At 43.4% G+C, this 20,058-nt stretch overlaps 2 protein-coding genes across 2 annotated transcripts in view; both read left to right on the plus strand.

Moving 5' to 3' along the window:
• trpm4a (transient receptor potential cation channel, subfamily M, member 4a) overlaps positions 1-12,930 on the plus strand; it is a 41,322-nt gene extending 28,392 nt beyond the window's left edge. Inside the window, exons 21-28 of the mRNA XM_080723741.1 lie at positions 1,497-1,629; positions 4,015-4,189; positions 5,098-5,266; positions 8,388-8,569; positions 9,358-9,490; positions 10,217-10,289; positions 10,758-10,846; positions 12,830-12,930. Coding sequence (XP_080579867.1) covers positions 1,497-1,629; positions 4,015-4,189; positions 5,098-5,266; positions 8,388-8,569; positions 9,358-9,490; positions 10,217-10,289; positions 10,758-10,846; positions 12,830-12,860 — 985 coding nt within the window. The 3' untranslated portion in view covers positions 12,861-12,930. The remainder of the gene's footprint in view (positions 1-1,496; positions 1,630-4,014; positions 4,190-5,097; positions 5,267-8,387; positions 8,570-9,357; positions 9,491-10,216; positions 10,290-10,757; positions 10,847-12,829) is intronic.
• A 5,789-nt stretch (positions 12,931-18,719) lies between these two features.
• LOC308282732 (ceramide glucosyltransferase-like) lies at positions 18,720-19,835 on the plus strand (the record flags this gene model as incomplete). The annotated part of the gene is made up of 1 exon (XM_080723122.1): positions 18,720-19,835. One exon carries the CDS (start codon positions 18,720-18,722, stop codon positions 19,833-19,835), a length of 1,116 nt encoding a protein of 371 aa, XP_080579248.1.
• Positions 19,836-20,058: the final 223 nt, after the last annotated feature.

Below are 20,058 nucleotides of genomic sequence, written 5' to 3' on the forward strand. Positions count from 1 at the left end.
TGGAGATACAAGGATTCTGCGATATGCTGCGTTAAGCCTGATTTCTACTTTGTTGTATGGAACATAGCTGGCTTGTTGATCATCGTGCAACACTGTCATGCAATGAAGCATAAATGAAACATTAGAGTTAATAAGAATGTGGTGAATTACACATGGCCAGGTAAATGTAGACGGCAGCCATGATCTGATATTGATTCAATCAGGTTGTGTGTTGTAAATGTGTTAATGAGAGATTTGATTTGAAAAAAGTTACATTTTGTGGCTATTTTAAATCATAATAAATAAATGAAGCAACACCAACTAGTGAATTTGTAAGCCTAGAGAAAACTGACATTTAAGGGAGAACCCTTAATACATTCTAATCTACTGTAGATGTGTATTGTGTTTTTATGATTTGTGGCTGGAAACCCCCCTTGGTACAGGTACATGGCTGCAAATGGGTCAACCTAGAGATGTCACCCGTCTATACTGTATGTACACCTCAGGTGTGGATTTGAGAGGATGAAAGGATTATCTCAGCACCATCCCAGCAAACAGGAGAGAATAATACAATTTCTACCACTTTTTCGAGTCACGTGTTCAAATACTGGATTCTGATTGGCTAAATTCCGGAGGTTATCAGAGGACAACTGCCGCAAAGTTGTGTGTCCGAGATCAATGCGCCTCAGTGTACATCCGGGGACTTCAGGAGGTCCTTTCCCCCAACCAACAAATGACGGTGGCAACGGTCCTATGTTTACTAACGTGCATGCTATAGTCGCCGATTTATTTGGATCCAATGCAATCCGCCAACTTTAAAGCCCCTTTTCTCTGAACCTATGCCTTTCTGGAAGCGAACAGCCTCTATTTACGGCCGGAACGGTACTTCTAACTGACGTTAGCTTAGCTGTAAGCTAGACGCATGGATTAGTATGGAGTTGGCGCCATCTGTTGGTGAGTAGAAGATGTTGTTTGTGGAACTATCTGCTGTCTCGCGGAAGTTTTATAGGCAATAATGATTGTAACTTAAGATCCTTGCAAGTTACAACTATGTGTTTTCTTTCATGTATACGGGAAAAAGTGGTAGAAAAGCTATTTACCACTCGGGGTCGGACATTATGCTCTCATAATGTCCTGAGTGATGGTGTTATCGGACTCGGCTGCGCCTCGTCCGATAACACCATCACTGCGGACATTATGAGAGCATAATGTCCTCTCACTCGGGGTAAATTGCTTACTTAAACACATAGCATTACCTTTTCAATCTACTACACATTATATGAGATTCGATGTTTGTGTGTGTTGTATATCCATACAGCATAAAGTATGTGGAGTAGTGCATTCTGCATTTTGCACCTAAAATCCAGTTAATTTATCCATTTGTAAATAATAAAAAAAAAACGTAAAAACTGACGTGTTTGTGTGTGTGTGTGTGTGTGTGTGTGTGTGTGTGTGTGTGTGTGTGTGTGTGTGTGTGTGTGTGTGTGTGTGTGCGTGTGTGTCTATGTGTTGTCCAGGATGTTCCCTTATTCCTATCATTTTGGACGAGCGATAATGGCTCTGGACTACATGGTTTTCACCCTGCGTCTCATCCACATCTTCGCTATCCACAAACAGCTGGGACCCAAGATCATCATTGTGGGCAAAATGGTGAGTGGAATGCATCCTGCAAATGCAGCTGAGAGACAGTATCAACCTGCCGTTACACTGAACCTTGGGTGTAGCTGGCAGACTCAAAGGTCACTCATACAAATCCTCAGTGTTACTTTAACTCTGAGAATATACAAATCTAACCAAATGGGCCCGGGTTTGTACTGTACATAGCTTTGTGAGGGTTCTACAAACTTGCCACTGCCTCAATGTTTCAGTTGCATGCCAAAGAATACTCAAGGTTGTCTCACAGCATGTAAATAAACTGTAACACATTTAACCCCTCTCTCTTATAGCTTATAGCTACAAATGGTTGTTTTGGGGGGAGTTTAAGGGTTTTACATAATTACATGCTTACATGCTACTTGATCCATCTCTGCCTTGCTCATGTTAGAGTGAACGTTTGAGATAATAGATCTGGGAACACACTTATTGTAAACACTTATTGTTTTGTGTCTTCCCAGGGGAAGGCACAGTATTGTGATTTAGTAAACAACTAAATCAAAAAGGAACCTGACAGAAATATTCAGCACCGAGTTTAATTTAGAATAAGCCTTAAGTTTCCAGTTGATTACATATCACAGTGGTACGATTTATGCAAACCTTTTAGTGCATTCCACAGTGCCATACTTACTACACCATTGCATTCTGTAAAAGGCAAGTGCACTTCTTTGGGAGACTGGATTTCATTATGGAACAATATTTGTCTCCACCAGCTGAAGGCATGGGGGAGAGTATGTTTTCCCCTTCGTCCGTCTGTCCGTGTGTCCGTGCGTGCGTCCGTCCGTGCGTCCTCGCAGTTTGTGAGCACCCAATCTCAGTCGCCGTTGTCCAGGTTGCTGCCAGAGTGAGCACACACACTCCCTGGATGCCAATTCAGAACCTCTGACCCACGTTTTTCATTTAATATGAATTATACCACTAGAGGGCCTGTGAGGAAGAATGCCAGGGCATACTAGTATAATCAAGGTATATTGTGCCATGATGCCACTTGTTGATACTCTTACAGTATGTACAAATCAGCATTGACACAACCTTTCTAACGTTACTCTGTAAATCAGTGTATCTACAACTTGTAAACTATTACAGAAATTAAACACTAGTTCAGTTGCGAGTTTAAAACCCAATCAACAAAAAATGCCATAGGCCAGTGGGAGGTGGGGGGTTGGTTCCAGCTAAATTAGCTAATACAGCATCACAATATTTTAACCACTTTATCCATTTTGTATATGTTGGCTATTCACAAATAACGGATATACAAGCTCACTTTGTTAAAAATCTTGAAAATATTAAGCATTTTATTTAACACAATCTTCTCTTCTGGGGGTCTATGACAAAAAAGAATTTCAGATGGGGGGTCCACGGCCAAATACATCAATTTGGGTCCTTGACAGGGAAAATATTTGAGAACCACTGTCATTGGTGATTGTTAAATCCCACTGGAGTAGCAGCAACGCTTGGACTTTCATTGGGCCAATCTGATGGAGCAACACGCTGTCAGATCGTTATGTTGTCTTGTTTACACCTCCAATCTGCCGACGTGCCACATAGATATTAATAGCAAGAGTGATGAGAGATGTCATAAATCCATCTTTACATCTGAGAATTGTACTTCGGATAACCAGAGCCTTAATACTGTTTGGAGTTTATTTTAGGTTTAAGAAATGCAGGTTGTGAAGCATCGGATTTGTTTTGCTGCACACAAGGCCAGCTGTCTTACGGTATCCAGCGGAGAAAAATGACATAAATAGCCAAGTTTAACCAGGACACTGACACTGCTAGGCTATATGTTGCTAGTGAACGATGTCCACATGCGACAACGGCTGATGATGCATGTAATGTGAACACTAGCTGTGTGTGCAAAAAGCGGCGAATGGATATTTTGCAGAGGAGCCGGTTATACGATCTAATAATGTAGCGTTGGCACTCAACCAGTGTTCAGAGACCCTGTCAGATCCACATCATATCCACTCATATCCAGCGGCCTAGAAATAATTACCAGTAATCGGAAACACAAAAGAAACCCCCCATATGTTTAATAATGGACTGTCCCAAGCTCTTGCACATGAGTCGATTATTGTTCATAGATTAACTTGTTTATTTACATAATTAATTGTTGCTGCTCTTCTGCAGAACAACTAACTCATAAAATCAAATTGTAGTTTAATCCACAAACTATCATGGTGTTTGGTTTAGAAATGGCAGATACAGTAGCTCGGTGATGTTGTGATGATCGGGTCTATGCTCAATTTATCAGTTTTACGCCATTTCGCATGCTGACAATAGCAGGTCTACAAGCATCACTGTATCGAACACCACTCTCTCTCTCTCTCTCTCTCTCTCTCTCTCTCTCTCTCTCTCTCTCTCTCTCTCTCTCTCCCTCAGATGAAAGACGTGTTCTTCTTCCTCTTCTTCCTGGGGGTGTGGCTCATGGCCTATGGGGTGGCCAATCAAGCGCTTCTGTACGCCTTCGACCCCCGCCCCATCTGGATCTTCCGCCGGGTCTTCTACAGGCCCTACCTCCACATATTTGGACAGATCCCCATAAACGAAATGGACGGTGAGTGGCTCACTCTCTGCCCCTTCACCACCTCTTAGTGTCTGCCTGAGTGTGTTTGATTTATACTGCATAATCCTGAGTGTTAACTTGCCTCCGAGTTACGGAGGTTACTCTCAGGGTTAACACCTGTGGACGTACACACTCGCACACAAGAATCACGAAATGTTTGTGGAATTTCATGAGGACCTTTGCTTCCTCTACCTTACTCACATATTCATTTCTTTATAGGCACCAAAACCACAACCATTTTTAAATCATAACTGTTTTTAAATCCCTTAATGGGATGGCCCCCTCTGCCCTCTTACCTGGCTGAACTTTTTGAATGCCATAACCCAGCTAGAGCCTTAAGGTCAGCTAACCTCTCATTATTGACTCCCACGACAACTGATAACCAGGGACGACCGTGCTTTCGCTGTGGCTGCCCCAGTGCCCCAGGCTCTGGAATGATTTTCCCCTTTACTTTAGATCCGCCCAGTCTCTTCAAAGAGGAATACCACTCATTTTCAACATTGAACTATGTCATTAATATACCTTAGAGTTGTTGTGTGGAAATAAGAAAAAGCCCCCTCCCCTTTGGAGGATTTATTGTGGTGGTCATGTGATCAGTGATATCATGAAGTGTACTCTGCAAGCCAAAGAGTGTTGCGTACGGAGAACGGACGAGAATAGCAGACCTCCAAGCTCACAGCGGTCAAATCCGCGACATGGTTGTGAGCTTGTATGTCAGCTATTCTCTGCGCTATACCGTTGCAGGGTGAAGTATATATGTCTCGCAACCCAAAACAACGGGTTTGGGCATCTGTTGGGAATTGATTTGAAAACAGTCACCTGTGAGTCTCGATATTTGTAAACAAATAATTGGTCTTTAGAAGTGTGCATTAACCGACTTGTACTCTGTTTCCCTCTAGCCGACAAGCTGGAAAATAATATAAACTGCACCACCGACAGGGCGCTGATCGAGGCCGGGTGGGAGCCATGCATGGACACCTACGCTAACTTTGTGGTCGTGCTCCTGCTCGTCATTTACCTCCTGGTCACCAACATCCTGCTGGTCAACCTGCTCATTGCCATGTTCAGGTACACAGATGTCGCCTCCGTCACTGTAAGGCTCGCAGTGTTGATGTCACCTCCGTGGCTGTGCGGCTCATTTAGCGTTGCTACCTTTTTTCACTGACGAAAACTAAATAAGAACTAAATACAAACTAAGCTATGATGACTAAAACTAAGACTAAATATTGTGACAATTGCTTGTCAAACTTTAAACTCCATTTTAACCACTAGAAGCTGGGCCGCCCTTCGGGCGGCCCAGCGTCTAGTCGGCGACCTGGCCAACTCGGGCACGATGTAAATAGAGAATGAATGCCCCGCCCTTTAATGCAAACCCCATTATACCTGTTGTCATAGGACCTGTTTTGACCATCTGTTTGCCTGTGTCCATTTATGCCCATATATGGAGATATCTGTATCTGTCTGTCTGTCGGCGTCCATTTTATGTCCATATATGGAGATCACTGCAGATATAGTTCTGGGTCCATTTTATGCCCATATGCCCATATATCGAGATATCTGTCTATTTGCGTCCATTTTATGCCTGCCCCACCCTTTAATGCAAACCCCAATATACCTGTTGTCATAGGACCCGTTTTGACCATCTGTTAGCCTTTGTCCCCACCCTTTAATGCAAACCCCAATATACCTGTTGTCATAGGACCCGTTTTGACCATCTGTTAGCCTTTGTCCCCACCCTTTAATGCAAACCCCAATATACCTGTTGTCATAGGACCCGTTTTGACCATCTGTTTGCCTTCTGTTAGCCTTTGTCCCCACCCTTTAATGCAAACCCCAATATACCTGTTGTCATGTTGGCGACCTGGCCAACTCGGGAACGATGTAAATAGAGAATGAATGCCCCGCCCTTTAATGCAAACCCCCATTATACCTGTTGTCATAGGACCTGTTTTGACCATCTGTTTGCCTGTGTCCATTTATGCCCATATATGGAGATATCTGTATCTGTCTGTCTGTCGGCGTCCATTTTATGTCCATATATGGAGATCACTGCAGATATAGTTCTGGGTCCATTTTATGCCCATATGCCCATATATGGAGATATCTGTCTATTTGCGTCCATTTTATGCCTGCCCCACCCTTTAATGCAAACCCCAATATACCTGTTGTCATAGGACCCGTTTTGACCATCTGTTAGCCTTTGTCCCCACCCTTTAATGCAAACCCCAATATACCTGTTGTCATAGGACCCGTTTTGACCATCTGTTTGCCTTCTGTTAGCCTTTGTCCCCACCCTTTAATGCAAACCCCAATATACCTGTTGTCATGTTGTCATAGGACCCGTTTTGACCATCTGTTTGCCTTCTGTTAGCCTTTGTCCCCACCCTTTAATGCAAACCCCAATATATGGAGATCTCTGCACACACAGTACCGGTTGCGGAAAACTCTGATGTCAGACATCAGCTCCGCATTCGGGGATTCATTTTATGCCCATATCTGGAGAACGCGCGTGCCGGTGGGAAGAACGGTTCTCGAGATTCACATACATACATACACATTCACAGAGATTTTTTGTTGACTCCTGGCGTACGTGATGTCAGAGCCTTTTATGAAGTGATGTCACAATGACTCAGCGATTGTGCCGATTTCCTCAGGAACAGCCTGATGTTAACAATCAGCTCCGCGTAAGGAGATTCCGAACGTTTCGCGCCGCTTCGGGAAAACCGCATGCCGAGTCGGGCCGAGGCCCGGCACTGCACTCCGCGCCGCAGCGGGGAACGCGCGTGCCGAATCTGAAGCCGGTGGGACGAACGGTTCTCGAGATACGCGGATTACAAACAAACAAACAGACAGACAGACAGAGATTTGTCGCATTTATAGATAGATGATATTCAGTTTTTCTTTTTTTTTTCTTTTTTTTCCCTTTTTGTAATGTTTTTGTTTACAGTTTTTGTGTGGATCTTTTTGCTCTATGTGGTGGTGGGGGAAAAAAAATAACAAATATATATATAATTTTTTATAAAACAAATATAAAAATGTGTCAAAATGTCTTAAAAAAAAGGACATAACATGTTAAAAGTTCTGAAGAATGATTTGATGGAAGTGTTGTGCATGTTTTGACACAATAAAGTATATGTAAAAAAAATAAAATGATAGATTCTTGGAAAACACCTGTCCTTTTTTTGGGTGACTCCTGACGCCCTCCTAATATGTGAGCTGGCCGTGTTTTTTCAATAACAATAACTTATTTTTTATATTTTTTATTGTATTTATTTTTTCCATTTTCCCCAAAAATTATTAAAAATAAATGAAAAGGGTTATCGAAAAAACACGTCCTGTATTAGGAGGGCGTCAAGAGTCACCAGAAAAAACTATGTGTTTTCATTCACTTTATCACGGTTAAAATGGAGTTTGAAGTTACAATGGGTTTCTATAGGAAGGGGGTGTGTCTGATAAAATAAATATCAAATATTTAAATACTGAATCAAGCAAATTAAAATATCGCCAGGGTGGTCGCAAAAGACTGAAAGTTTTTTTAATCTGGTTGTTAAACCAGATTCAACTAAGACATTGCTTCCTAGTTTAAAAGTGATAAATATCTCTTTAATGTTGTTCGTCTGAAATACAGTATGCCCGTTCATCTCAGCCTTGCATTTGCTGTGTCAGTAAGATATTTAATTAATGAAGATAGCTCATCCTCATTGGATCCACTAGAGTGCGACATGGTACACAAATCCTACAAATAGACTCCTAAGTGGGCGCCGGCTCTGACGGCAAATCTCGCACACGTCCTGTTTACTGGTGCTATAGATCCCGTGAGAGTGTGTTGCTGGGACACTGTGGGACAGCTAAAGAGCAATAATAAAGCTGATTTTCTCCTTTGTTGTGTCACTGAAAAAAGCCACTTTAGTATGACAAATTTGTTAATATTATGTGGCTTGTGATGATCGGGTCCAATATTTAGTTCAGTGGCCATAGCTTCTGAACTATTATTTTGCTCTGTGTTCACGTTAGCTCTCTCATTGTAAATGAATAGACTCCAAACATGCTTCCGCCTCCTAAAAAGGTACCTACCTACGTCACACAGAAACGGGAAGTACGGGTCTTTTCCAAGCTCTTGCTATCGCCCTCTTGGGCTGTGTGTCGCCATGTGTTCTGAGTGTGACGTTTCCTGCTTCCTGTACTGCAGCTACACCTTCTCCAAGGTGCAGGAGCACAGCGACACCTACTGGAAGTTCCAGCGCTACAACCTGATTGTGGAGTACCACTCCAGGCCCTGCCTGGCTCCACCCTTCATCATCCTTTCCCACATCCATCTCTTCATCAAGAGGCATATCCGCCGCATCCCCTCCGTCAAGATCAGACACTTTGGTGAGAGACGGCGCTGTGTGTGTGTGTGTGTGTGTGTGTGTGTGTGTGTGTGTGTGTGTGTGTGTGTGTGTGTGTGTGTGTGTGTGTGTGTGTGTGTGTGTGTGTGTGTGTGTGTGTGTGTCAGATTGAAGCAGGTAGTGCAGGACATTTAGAGGAAATTTTGGTATGCGTTAGGGTGGTGGTTTTCAACCAGTGGTCCATGAAGGGATTCCAGGTTGTCCCCTGCTAAATGATGGACAGTTGGTAACCAAATGGACCCTTATATATTATGTATACTTGAGAGTGTAAAATGTATTTGGTTTCATTTTACAGTCTCAATAGTTAAATTATGGTTAAACATCTGCATTGCTTAATTTACAGTCTACACATTTAGAGAATGTAGAATAATTGTTATTTTGATCAACGTTTGTCTGTTATCTCCCCTATGGGACCACAGCAAAACAGCATGGAATTGTGGACAAAATCTTCAACGTTTTGGGTCTGAGAGGTTACATCTCTGATCAAATGGTGGTCTGTGGCTCAAAAAGTCCATTTGGTTCCTCACTATCAATCGTTTAGCTGGGGACCCCCTGGAAACGCCTCAAAGACCCCACGTTTTGATGTGTAGGAAACCTCTGAATGTAAGGGATAATGTACTCTGAGCTGTTAATTATTGCAAAATAATCCCTGACAGGTTGATGCTGTACATATTTATTATATGGCCACGTTCCGTCCTTTTGAATGAATGGTGAATGAACGCTACATTAACTAATCCCTGTCCTCCTCCCTCCTCTCTCTCCCCTGTGCAGTTCTGGAGCTGCGAGGCAGGAAGGCCAGCCGTCTCAACACGTGGGAGGCCATCCAGAAAGAGATCCTGCTCAATGCTCAGAACAAGCGGGACCGGGAGAGCGATGCAGCGCGGCTCAAACGCACCTCTGTCAAGTACATCACTTTGTCCACCATCTTTTTACTATCTGCCTCTTTGGCTGTGTTTCCCTACACTGTTGAAGCCAGAATGCTCATTTTAATCTGAGTGTGTATAAACGGAAACAAATGGACCTACAAAGCGGGGTTCATCTATTTTATGGCCAGTTTGGGAGTGTGGGATTATAGAACAATAATGTTTTGTAATATGGATACTTAAACTTTTGAATACAAAATGCTAATTACAAGAACCTACCATCCATTTATTTTTCTATGCGCATTTATAAATGTCTGTTAAGCCTGGTCATGAATACTTGAAGGCCAATAGCTTGCATACCTTTCTTGTTCTGTCATATATTTTAATATACAGTGTTGATGTGATGTATGATTTGTCTTGGAACTCAGCTTGTTGAAAAAGCAGTGGTGTTGTGTTGATCTGCAATACACTGATTCACTTGTAAGATCTTCATATTTATCTACAGTACTTTGTTATTTGCGGTGACATCGTTAAGTATTAACATTACTGTAGTGGGTGGGCATACTACACTCACTGTCAAATCCTGAGTGTTAGTTTACCTCTGAGAAGGGTCTGTAACTCCGGGAGGGTACGAATGCAACCACCGTTTGGTTGCATTTGTACCCCCTCCGGGTTGAATTAACACTGAGGCATTTACTGTGTACAGGGCAGTGGTGACCTGAGCTGATCCCAGGGAATGAGTGACAGAGCGGCTTGTTTTTCCACAGGGTGGACAGTGTCCTGAAGCAGATGTCGGAGATCCGCGACCACGACCGGCGGCTGAGAATGCTGGAGATCGAGGTCAGTTTGGGATAGCCCGCCACGCACCGCACTTTTCCTGTCCACGTGGCACCTTGCCTCGAGTTCCAGTGATCCTAACCGAGACCTTACTGCATATGTGCAGAAATATATATGTCTGTGTGAGAGGTGGGGAGAGAGAGAGAGAGTGTGTGTGTTTATGTATGGGTGTCCTAACAGTATGTGGGGGGTGGGAGGGGCTGTACAGTGGTCTGGTTTCTCTCTACATATGGACTGCAGCTGTCGCGTCTGCCAGCTCAGCACTGCTCTGAGCCACCGTCCGTCATCATATCGAGGACTCATTTATATTCAGTGACGAGTCGTGAGCTTGTAGATCGGCTATTTTCTGCGAAACAACATCGGCATGCAATTGAGTATAAATCAAGCTTATCTGCATCTCTCTCTCTCTCTCTCTCTCTCTCTCTCTCTCTCTCTTCTCTCTCTCTCTATCTTTCGCTCTCTCTCTCTCAGACGGAGTATTGCTGCAACGCTCTCTCCTGGATGGTGGAAGCCCTGTCTCAGAGTAACCTGATCAAAGCCACACGTCCGCCTCCCCAGAGGTAACGAGAGCACCTCTTTTCAGGGTGTTTATCCTCAGATGGGCGGTACTTTTGAGGTTAATGTTTAGGCACACCTTCTGTGCGGTTAAGGTTAGGTTTAGGCATAGTTTCTTTCTGTGAGGTTATGGTCATGGATACGGCTAGGGATAAGGCATATTAGGGGCGGTCCCTGGGCGAAACGCCATGAAAAGAGGGAGTCCCCAGAGGTAACGCTGTCATCCAAACCTCGACCTAGTGTATGACCATTCAGGGATCTGTACGGTACTGTACTGTACGTTACATGGAGTTTGATTAAGAAATAAAATAAAATGATCCGTCCAGAGATAATTGAATGTTTTAATCAAACTGCCAGATGTCTCAGCCCGGTGCATATACAGTAATGGCTACAGTAGTGTTGACTGCGTCCCTGTGTGACAGTCGACAGTGGGTGTCGTGTAGCAGGTAACCATAGACACCAAGCACTCAGCATCGATGTCACCTTAGCTACACAAAACTGTCATCACCACACGCCTTAAAAAAATCCATGTGACATTTGTGGATGGAGCTAAATGTACCTGTCAAAAATATATGACTTATTACTTACTTATTACTAAAAACAAAAAAGAAAAATCTTTCCAATGGTGGCCCTGAAGATCTTCCATAGTGTTACTGTACATGACGATGCATATGCAGGGCCCACAGGTATCTGCAAATGGGCCCCCAAATAATTGGCAAAACAGTAAGACTTTATTAATAAAAAGAAATGTCATGGCATTCTTTCTTTAAAACCTTGAAGAATGTATTGTCATTGTGATACAATATGTGTGATAAATAAGAACTTCCCGTGTACTAAGTTAGTTGCCTTGATCCAAATCGGAACACGATTGATTATTTGAACATTAAAACAAACATGCTCAGAAAATCCACCCATCTGACCACTTGACACCGCAGCCAAATCCAGAAAGGTTTGGAAGACACTGCACTAGGCCCTAGTTTTCCACCACTGTTCTTCACACAAGCCCCTAGTGACTAGGGGGTTGCGTGAAGATTTTAAGAACAATACATTTTGGGCACTTCACACTGGAATCATTTGCCAGTAAACCTTGTACATGTCAATTGTCCACCCCATCAAGCAAATATTTCTGCATGATAGCCCCTGTTAATCTGGCTGGAGAGAGGCTAAATCTTCTGGCTCAAAATAAATCTGCCCTAAGTTTTATTTGCAGACTAGTCTTATATTAGACTGGTCTGCTAAAGGATGTCACTTTCATCACTGCTTTTAGTGTAGATTTACACATACCGGAATACCGCTCTGTGCAGCTGTTAACACACACACACACACACACACACACACACACACACATGCACACACGCACACACACACGTTTTATGTCATAGCCATTTACTATTTACGTGTACTTTCTTGTTTGGCATGAGGAAAACAAGCAGGTTTAATGTTTGAGAGTTTAAATACTGGTTGAAATTTGAGATTGCTCCGAAGCCAAGGGTCTTCAACGTTTTCAGGCCAAGGACCCCTTAGTTGAGCGAGAGATTAAGCAGGGACCCCCACTACCTTTTCATAGATTCCATATAGTTTCATCGTTTGACAGCACAATCGTCAGTTTATTTTGGATTCATGTCAATTTGTGTTTTCAGATATTTAACCACTTAAACCGTCAATACTTAATAAACTTGACCTTTCACTCTGTACTTAGTCTGCTCTTTTTCTCCTCTACACCAAACCTCTTTGCCGAAAATAGCCGATCTACAAGCTCACATCAAAAACCTTTTTTCTCCTTTTTTATATTGAACCCTAGCATCCATATTCTATCTCACAAGGATTTGGAGGACCCCCTTTAGTAACTCTGAGGACCCCCCTATGGGTCCCAGACCCCCTGTTGAAGATCCTTGTCCTAAGCAATCTTTCCCATGTATTCTGAAGCTTACACTTAAAGGCTTAACACGTGTTATTTTTGGTAACTAAAACATATTTTTGTCTTGTAGATCTGACTCTGCTTACTGTCCAACACCCTGACCCTCTGAAACCCAGGAGATCGCCATGCACGCACATGCACACACACGCACACACACACACACACACACACACACACACACACACACTCACACACACAGGGTGTCACAAGGGGGGGAAAAGTGGGACTGAGTTACTAGGGCCCAAGGTGGAGGGGCCTGGAATTATTTTATACTTTAGCTATTGAAAAATAGCAGATCTACAAGCTCACAGCAAGCGCGGCACCGAGTGCCGTGCTGCAAGCTTGTAGATCTGCTATTTTGAAAAGTCGTAATAATGTGTGCAAATATTTGAATATATGTATTTTTTAAGCAAACATTTGTAAGGGGGGGGGGTCCCTTGTAAATATTTTGAGATGGGGTTCCGTGGCCAAGTACATATAATTTTGGGGGTCCTTCACATGAAAAGGTTTGAGCACCACTGATATAGAAACATAGGTTTTTAAAAAACCTTAGAAGGATTTGAAATATTCAAAGACATGTACAAATTTCACGTCAACATTTTCAAAAATAGCAGATCTACAAGCTCGCAGTGCGGCACTCGGTGCCCTGCTGTGAGCTTGTATATCTGCTATTTTTCAATAGTACCCAGGGCGACACCCCTGCACACACACACACACACACACACACACACACACACACACACACACACACACACACACACACACATGCACACACGCACACACAATGTGCAGTGCAGAGTTTACTCAGGGCCAACGATTGTCCAAGAATGTCAAAGAGAGACTCCCTGGTCTTTATCATTCCAATGTATGTTACTGTGATGTGTGAAATACTTCCATTTTAACATTATGTTAATGAAAACAATTCACCCTTTGTCAAGTCCCGCCCATTGTCCTGCCCCTCTCCACACCCATTGGTTGCTGTGTCGTGGTGGGACATTCAGTGGGACATTCCATCCACTGCCATGTTAATTCAGTTGCTTCATATTGTTATTCTGTGTGCTCAATTCTAATTTCAAACTTTGTTTCAGTCAATTGGAGTTGCTCAGTGGCAGCATAGTGAATCAGCATGTTTTTAAATGTTTTTATTCCTCCAAAAAATATGTTTTAGCTAATTCAACATAAAAAAGGCGGAACCAGGGCGGGACAAGGCAGATAGAGCCTGCTGGTTGGTCAGTCAGGGACCAACCAGGAGGCTAACAAAGGGTGAATTGTATGCTTTATGTTAAGGTCATACTCTGTAGGATTTTCTTTTTGGTAGTTTGGCAACACCCTGCGGTGAATTGACATAAAGTGTGTTTTATTCGGACTATCGCCCATCCATCCATCCATCTTCAACCTCTTATCCGGAATCGGGTCGCGGGGGTACTTTCCAGGGAAGGCACTCAGGGGGGCATCCGTACCTGATGCCCGAACCATCAACCGTTTCTGTCTGTATCTCATTTATGACCATATATGGAGATGCCTCATCATACATGACTGACGTCATAGACTGGTACTCCTGGTACTCTGATATAAGAGATAAGTGCTCTGACACTTTGGGTACTGAGGTCATACTTTGTAGTGCCCACTGACACCGGTTCTGCACTATTAATACAAATACAAGTGTTCCATTCCAATTAGCAAATTGCTAAGGAGCTAGTGGGGGGGGGGGGGGGGGAGAGAAAGAGAGAGAGATTCTTCTCTTCCGCATTAGGCGTGCCTTATGTAGGGGGCATAAATTAAATAAAAAGGATTTTGAGAAATATGTCACACAACACATTTATGTGGAATGTTTATTAGGACAATTATGCCAACAACTTTTTGAAATTAGAACAAATCCTACAGAGTATGACTTTAAAACCAAAATGAGTGAAATGTTTTTTTAGCGTTTTAAAATGAATATGTTCCGAAAATGACAAAAAGTGCAATCAATCAATAATTGTCAGCCCCTTGAGGCAGTGAGACAAAATGCAATATTGATATGAGAATTATTTCTCCCTCCACTTGAACTGTTGTGTCTTGTATGAGGGTGTGTGAAAAGATACAAACTGTCATTTTGTAACAGAACAGTACAGTATGTACATGTACATCACCGGTTCCCAAGCACTGGGTCGGGACCCATTTGTGGGTAGCGGACACATTTTTATGCGTCCCTTAATTTCTAAGTAATTTCATTATTAATATATACAATTTAAATCTAAGAAATTCCATAAATTAGAAAACAAATGTCTAAGAAGTATCAATATAGCCGATCTACAAGCGCGGTGCGAAGCGACGCATTGTGAGCTTGTAGATAGTCCAAATGTCTAATTTCTCTTTTGGGTCTTGAGCTAAAAAGTTTGGGAACCACTGTTGTAAATAATTTTTTACCACTTTAGGTCCCCCCAGTACAGGTCTACTTTTTCTTGCATGTTTTGTGTGATATATTCATAACATAATTTGGAGGAGGATCAATATTTGTATATAGCCTACTTTTTGTCTCTTCTATGTATTCTTATTATGCATTGTTTTAATAAAAATGTTTAACAACCTACAGTTGTACATTTTTTAAGGGCTGACTATATCTCCTGACATAATGTACAAAGTCAAATATATGCATCGCATTTAAATTATTTTATTTTATACCTATCGTCAATATTTACCAATATTTAATACCAATGGTCTTTTGTCAGATGTGTGCTCTGAACAAAACACAAACAACTCAGCCTTATTTCACATTACCAAATGTAACCAGACGTACAAGGTAAAAAATACAATAAATTAGACTTTCTTTGACCCCTTCAGAATGAGACAACAGGGAATACTGACAAATTATACTCTGGGAAAATATTCTTGTTTGACAGTCCTGGCGTGCCGTTTATAATGCAATTTAGGAATCAAGCCGCTTTGGACACGCCTGACTTAAACCCCACTGTACTCTGTATGTACTTGAGTCGATCCCCTACTTTTTCCCTACACCAAACAAACCTCTTAGCTGAAAATAGCTACAAGCTCGATTTGACACAAATGTTATTTTACAACCAATCAGGTTGCAAGTACTGTGTTCCGTGTATCTGTCGTCTGTGTTTACGACGTTCTTGGTGACGTCACCACCAACCAGTGCGACCTGATATAAATAACAAGGCGCAAGTTGACACCTCGGCAGAGTGCCAACTTGCCCACCCACATACATATAGACAGCACCGATCGCAGTACTTGCGCACTCTGCTGGCGCAAGTAGGCCGGCCATACATGGCCACGAGTGCACAAGGCGCAAGTTGGCACCTCGACAGAGTGCTAGTTTCCATTGAGGTCTTGAGTCTGACATTAATGCCCCCTCCATAGGAAATGCATGATTTGACTAAAACAACATGGACAGCCTGTGACTTGTGGCTGTTTCAATGCAACGGTGTACCTTCAAAATGCAATGTGCCACTGAGAAATAAAAAATCACACCCAATGTGAAGTGAGCGGTGGTCATGCTTGCATAACGTCTTCAATTGGTAATTGGTGATGTAATACAGGCTACACACACACGCACATTGCTATGGCAAAACGCTGAGGAAAACACATTGCTATGGCAAAACGCTGAGGAAAAGTGGCTACAGACACACGCACAGCCACTCTTAGGAGCGGTTTACCACCACTCAAAAAAATGTATACAGACTTGTAGGGTGGGTGGTGGATAACTGCGACGGTCGCAGTTAAGCCCTTTGCACACAGGACAGTTGCGTTTTTTTCGTTTGCGGCATGAATAAAACGCATTGGATTTGGTGTGCAAGGCTGTGCGGAATCGGCGCTGCGGATCCAAAAAGGAGTCATAAAAAGAGTGATGAGTTTTTTACCGCATGCGACAAGACGCACGAATCGAACTGGGTTCGATCGAGAAAAAAACGCACGGCGGCAGCCACTCGTCGCACGGCTAATTCGGAGCCGGTGTGCATGAGGTCATAGAGAATCATTGTTTTCTTTTCAAAAAATGATATTGTCCGTTTTATCCGTGCGGTTAAACGCGCCTGTGTGCAAAGGGCTTTACTCTCAGAACCGCGGTCACATTTACTCTCAGAACCGTCACAGCTTGTCTGTGTCTGTCAGGACGTCCAGACGGGTAACGCCTGACACTGCGGTTCCCCTGACACATCACTGTGACATCACAGGTGACATCACAGTGATGTCAGATACTCAGAGCAGGGATCTCCATCTATGGGCATTAACAGGTGGCATCACAGTGATGTCAGATACTCAGAGCAGGGATCTCCATTGATGAATATATTATTATTTGTAAACAACAACACCTTCTTATTCCCATATGAGATACAATAATCCATCACACAGAAATAAGACAGGAGAGTGATCAGAGTGAGAATGGAATATTTACTATGGAGAGAGAGGATTCAAGACAGGTATACAGTACATAAATAATGGTTGGTTCGTGCTCTCTCTGACATATTATGTTTTGACATGAGTATAAGTATGGTCATTTCATCAGTCAGTGGATGACGTTTCAACAGTTAATAGGATATGTTTCTTGTCCACACATCACAAGACTAAGAGTCCATATACAGGGTTCCTGGGGGGAGAGGTGTCCTTGCTGGTGTCTAGATGACACCAAATGTTCCAGGCCGAGCCTTAGAATACCAAAACAATTCTCATTGTTTTCGGAACAGGCTCCATGGCAGTAGATAAGGTCTGATTTCTACCAGACGGAGACCTTGTGGGTGTACTGTATGTGACATTTTATGACACAGTCACTGTGCCTTAAACTTCAGGTGGTCATCAAGATGATATGAACCATAACAAAATACCTATCATCCATATATGGGCATAAAAGGGATTCTGTTAGGGATCCATATATGGCCAAGACAGATGGCAAGACAGATGGCCATATATGGGCATAAAAGGACACACGTAGACAGACAGGCAGATGGGTGCAACTAGAGCCCTCTATTGGAGAGTCCTGCCAACTCCGTTCACTTCATGGGGCCAGGTTTTCGACACACATCTTTTGGCGAATAGTGACAAAGCGTGAACCGGAATTACAGAATGCATTGCAGTCTATGAGGGAAAAGCAACATATCGAGTTACATGAACCACGTGACCGGTGCTGTTTCTGACCCCGCATTGATAGAACTCTTGATCTACCGTAATTAATACAAGTCTCTGGGTGTAACAGGACAACAGGTACAGTGAGCATTGCATAACTGGTGCGGCATGCATTCTCAATCTACATTTTTCCTGACTTACAGGTCATCATTCCCAAATCCCAAGTAGGTCTGGTATATACTCCTCAATTTATGTATCTCGAAGGTTTCAGACCGATCATAAAACAAAAGTTAAATATTTTAGATATGAAAAATAACTGCGAAAAACAACTGCAATCGGGTAATAGGTTGTTGCTGACCTATAGGCAGTGTGAACATTGTCATACTAGGGCAATGCCCATTGGGAACGCATTGTCCTCAAGTTGTGCAATACCTGTTGACCCGTAGTCAGATTACCTAATGCACCCATTGTCAGAGTACTTGGGGGCCGGTCTATGACATCAGTATTATATCGGCATATTGATGACATCAGGGACCTCCATAATGTGTTCATAAAATGGACACTGGCAGACAGACACGCCATAAAAATAACTGACATAGAGCTCCCTGTGACATAATCATTCCACAACATATATATATATATATATATATATATATATATATATATATATATATATGGTGTATGCATTTTGCACCCCAGCCATTATTACGCTAAAGTAGGAGGTAACTTGCTTGGCAACATTGTTACACCTATCATAATATTATATCACATTTGAATGGAAGTGACTCATCATGGCTCTCATGGAGCTTGCTCAGCACGTACTGTCCATTGTTGGAATCATATTATTTTGCATCATGTGGTCGATTCACCTCATTTCAATTATCTACGTTCGCCGGTACATGCACAGGAGAGTCAAGCAGAACTTGCCCTTGAGGTATTTCGATGGTGTTTCACTGCTGAAGCCTTTGAAGGGAGCCGACCCAAACCTCGCCAGTAACCTGGAGACGTTTTTCACTTTGGACTACGAACGGTATGAAGTACTACTGTGCGTTCAGGACGCAGACGACCCAGCCATCGAGGTGTGCAAGGAGCTCCTGGAGAAGTACCCCAACGTTGATGCCAAACTCTGCATAGGAGGCAGGAAGGTGGGGATGAACCCGAAGATTAACAACATGATGCCCGGCTATGAAGCTGCAAAGTACAACCTCATCTGGATCTGTGATAGTCGGATTAGAGTCGAGGCCGACACCCTGACTGACCTGACCAATCAGATGACAGAACAGGTGGGGATGGTCCACGGGTTGCCATACGTTGCCGACCGCGAGGGATTCGCTGCCACTCTAGAGCAGGTGTACTTTGGGACATGTTTCACACGCTTGTACATTTCGGCCCACGTGACGGGCATCAAATGTGTGGCGGGTATGTCATGTCTGATGAGGAAGGAGATCTTGGACCAGGCAGGTGGACTTGAGGCCTTCGGCCAGTACATGGGGGAGGACTACTTCATGGCTAAAGCCATAGCAGATAGGGGCTGGAAGTTCGCCTTGGCAACTGAGGTGGCGATGCAAAACTCTGGCTCCTGTTCCTTCACCCAGTTCCAATCCCGCATGATCAGGTGGACTAAGATACGTCTCAACACGGTTCCTACCACTGCGGTGGAGCCCATGTCAGAGTGTTTCGTGGCCAGCTTGATCATCGCCTTCGCAGCACACAACGTCTTCCTGTGGAACATGCCGGCCTTCTTCATGTGCCACTGTTTGGCCTGGTTCATAGCAGACTATATACAACTCAGTAGAGTACATGGAGGTGTGGTCTGCCCCTCTAAGCGGAAGTATGCCGTGGCCTGGTTAATCCGCGAGTCGGTCGCCATGCCGATCTTCCTACTAGCCCTCTGGGGCCGTGCCACCATCAGCTGGAGAGAGGGTCACTACCGGCTCCACTGCGGCGGAACTGCAGAGGAGATCCTGGATGTCAGAGAGAGAGACAAGCAAGACACAGCATGGCCACCGGTGTAAAAGAGTACCTGTGTTCTAGTAATAACTAGACCGCACTCTGTCGAGGTGCCAACTTGCGTCTTGTGCACTTGTGCGCCAACAGAGCGTGCAAGTATTGCGATCGGTGCTGTTCGGTGCTGTCTGCATGTATGTGGGTGGGCAGGTTGGCACACGCCAAGGTGCCAACTTGCGCCTTGTTATTTAAATCAGGGGTTTTCCCATTGGATGACAAACACAGACAGAC

This window comes from Nannobrachium achirus (assembly GCF_963921795.1).
Source record: "Nannobrachium achirus genome assembly, chromosome: 4".
In the NCBI taxonomy this organism is placed as follows: domain Eukaryota; kingdom Metazoa; phylum Chordata; class Actinopteri; order Myctophiformes; family Myctophidae; genus Nannobrachium; species Nannobrachium achirus.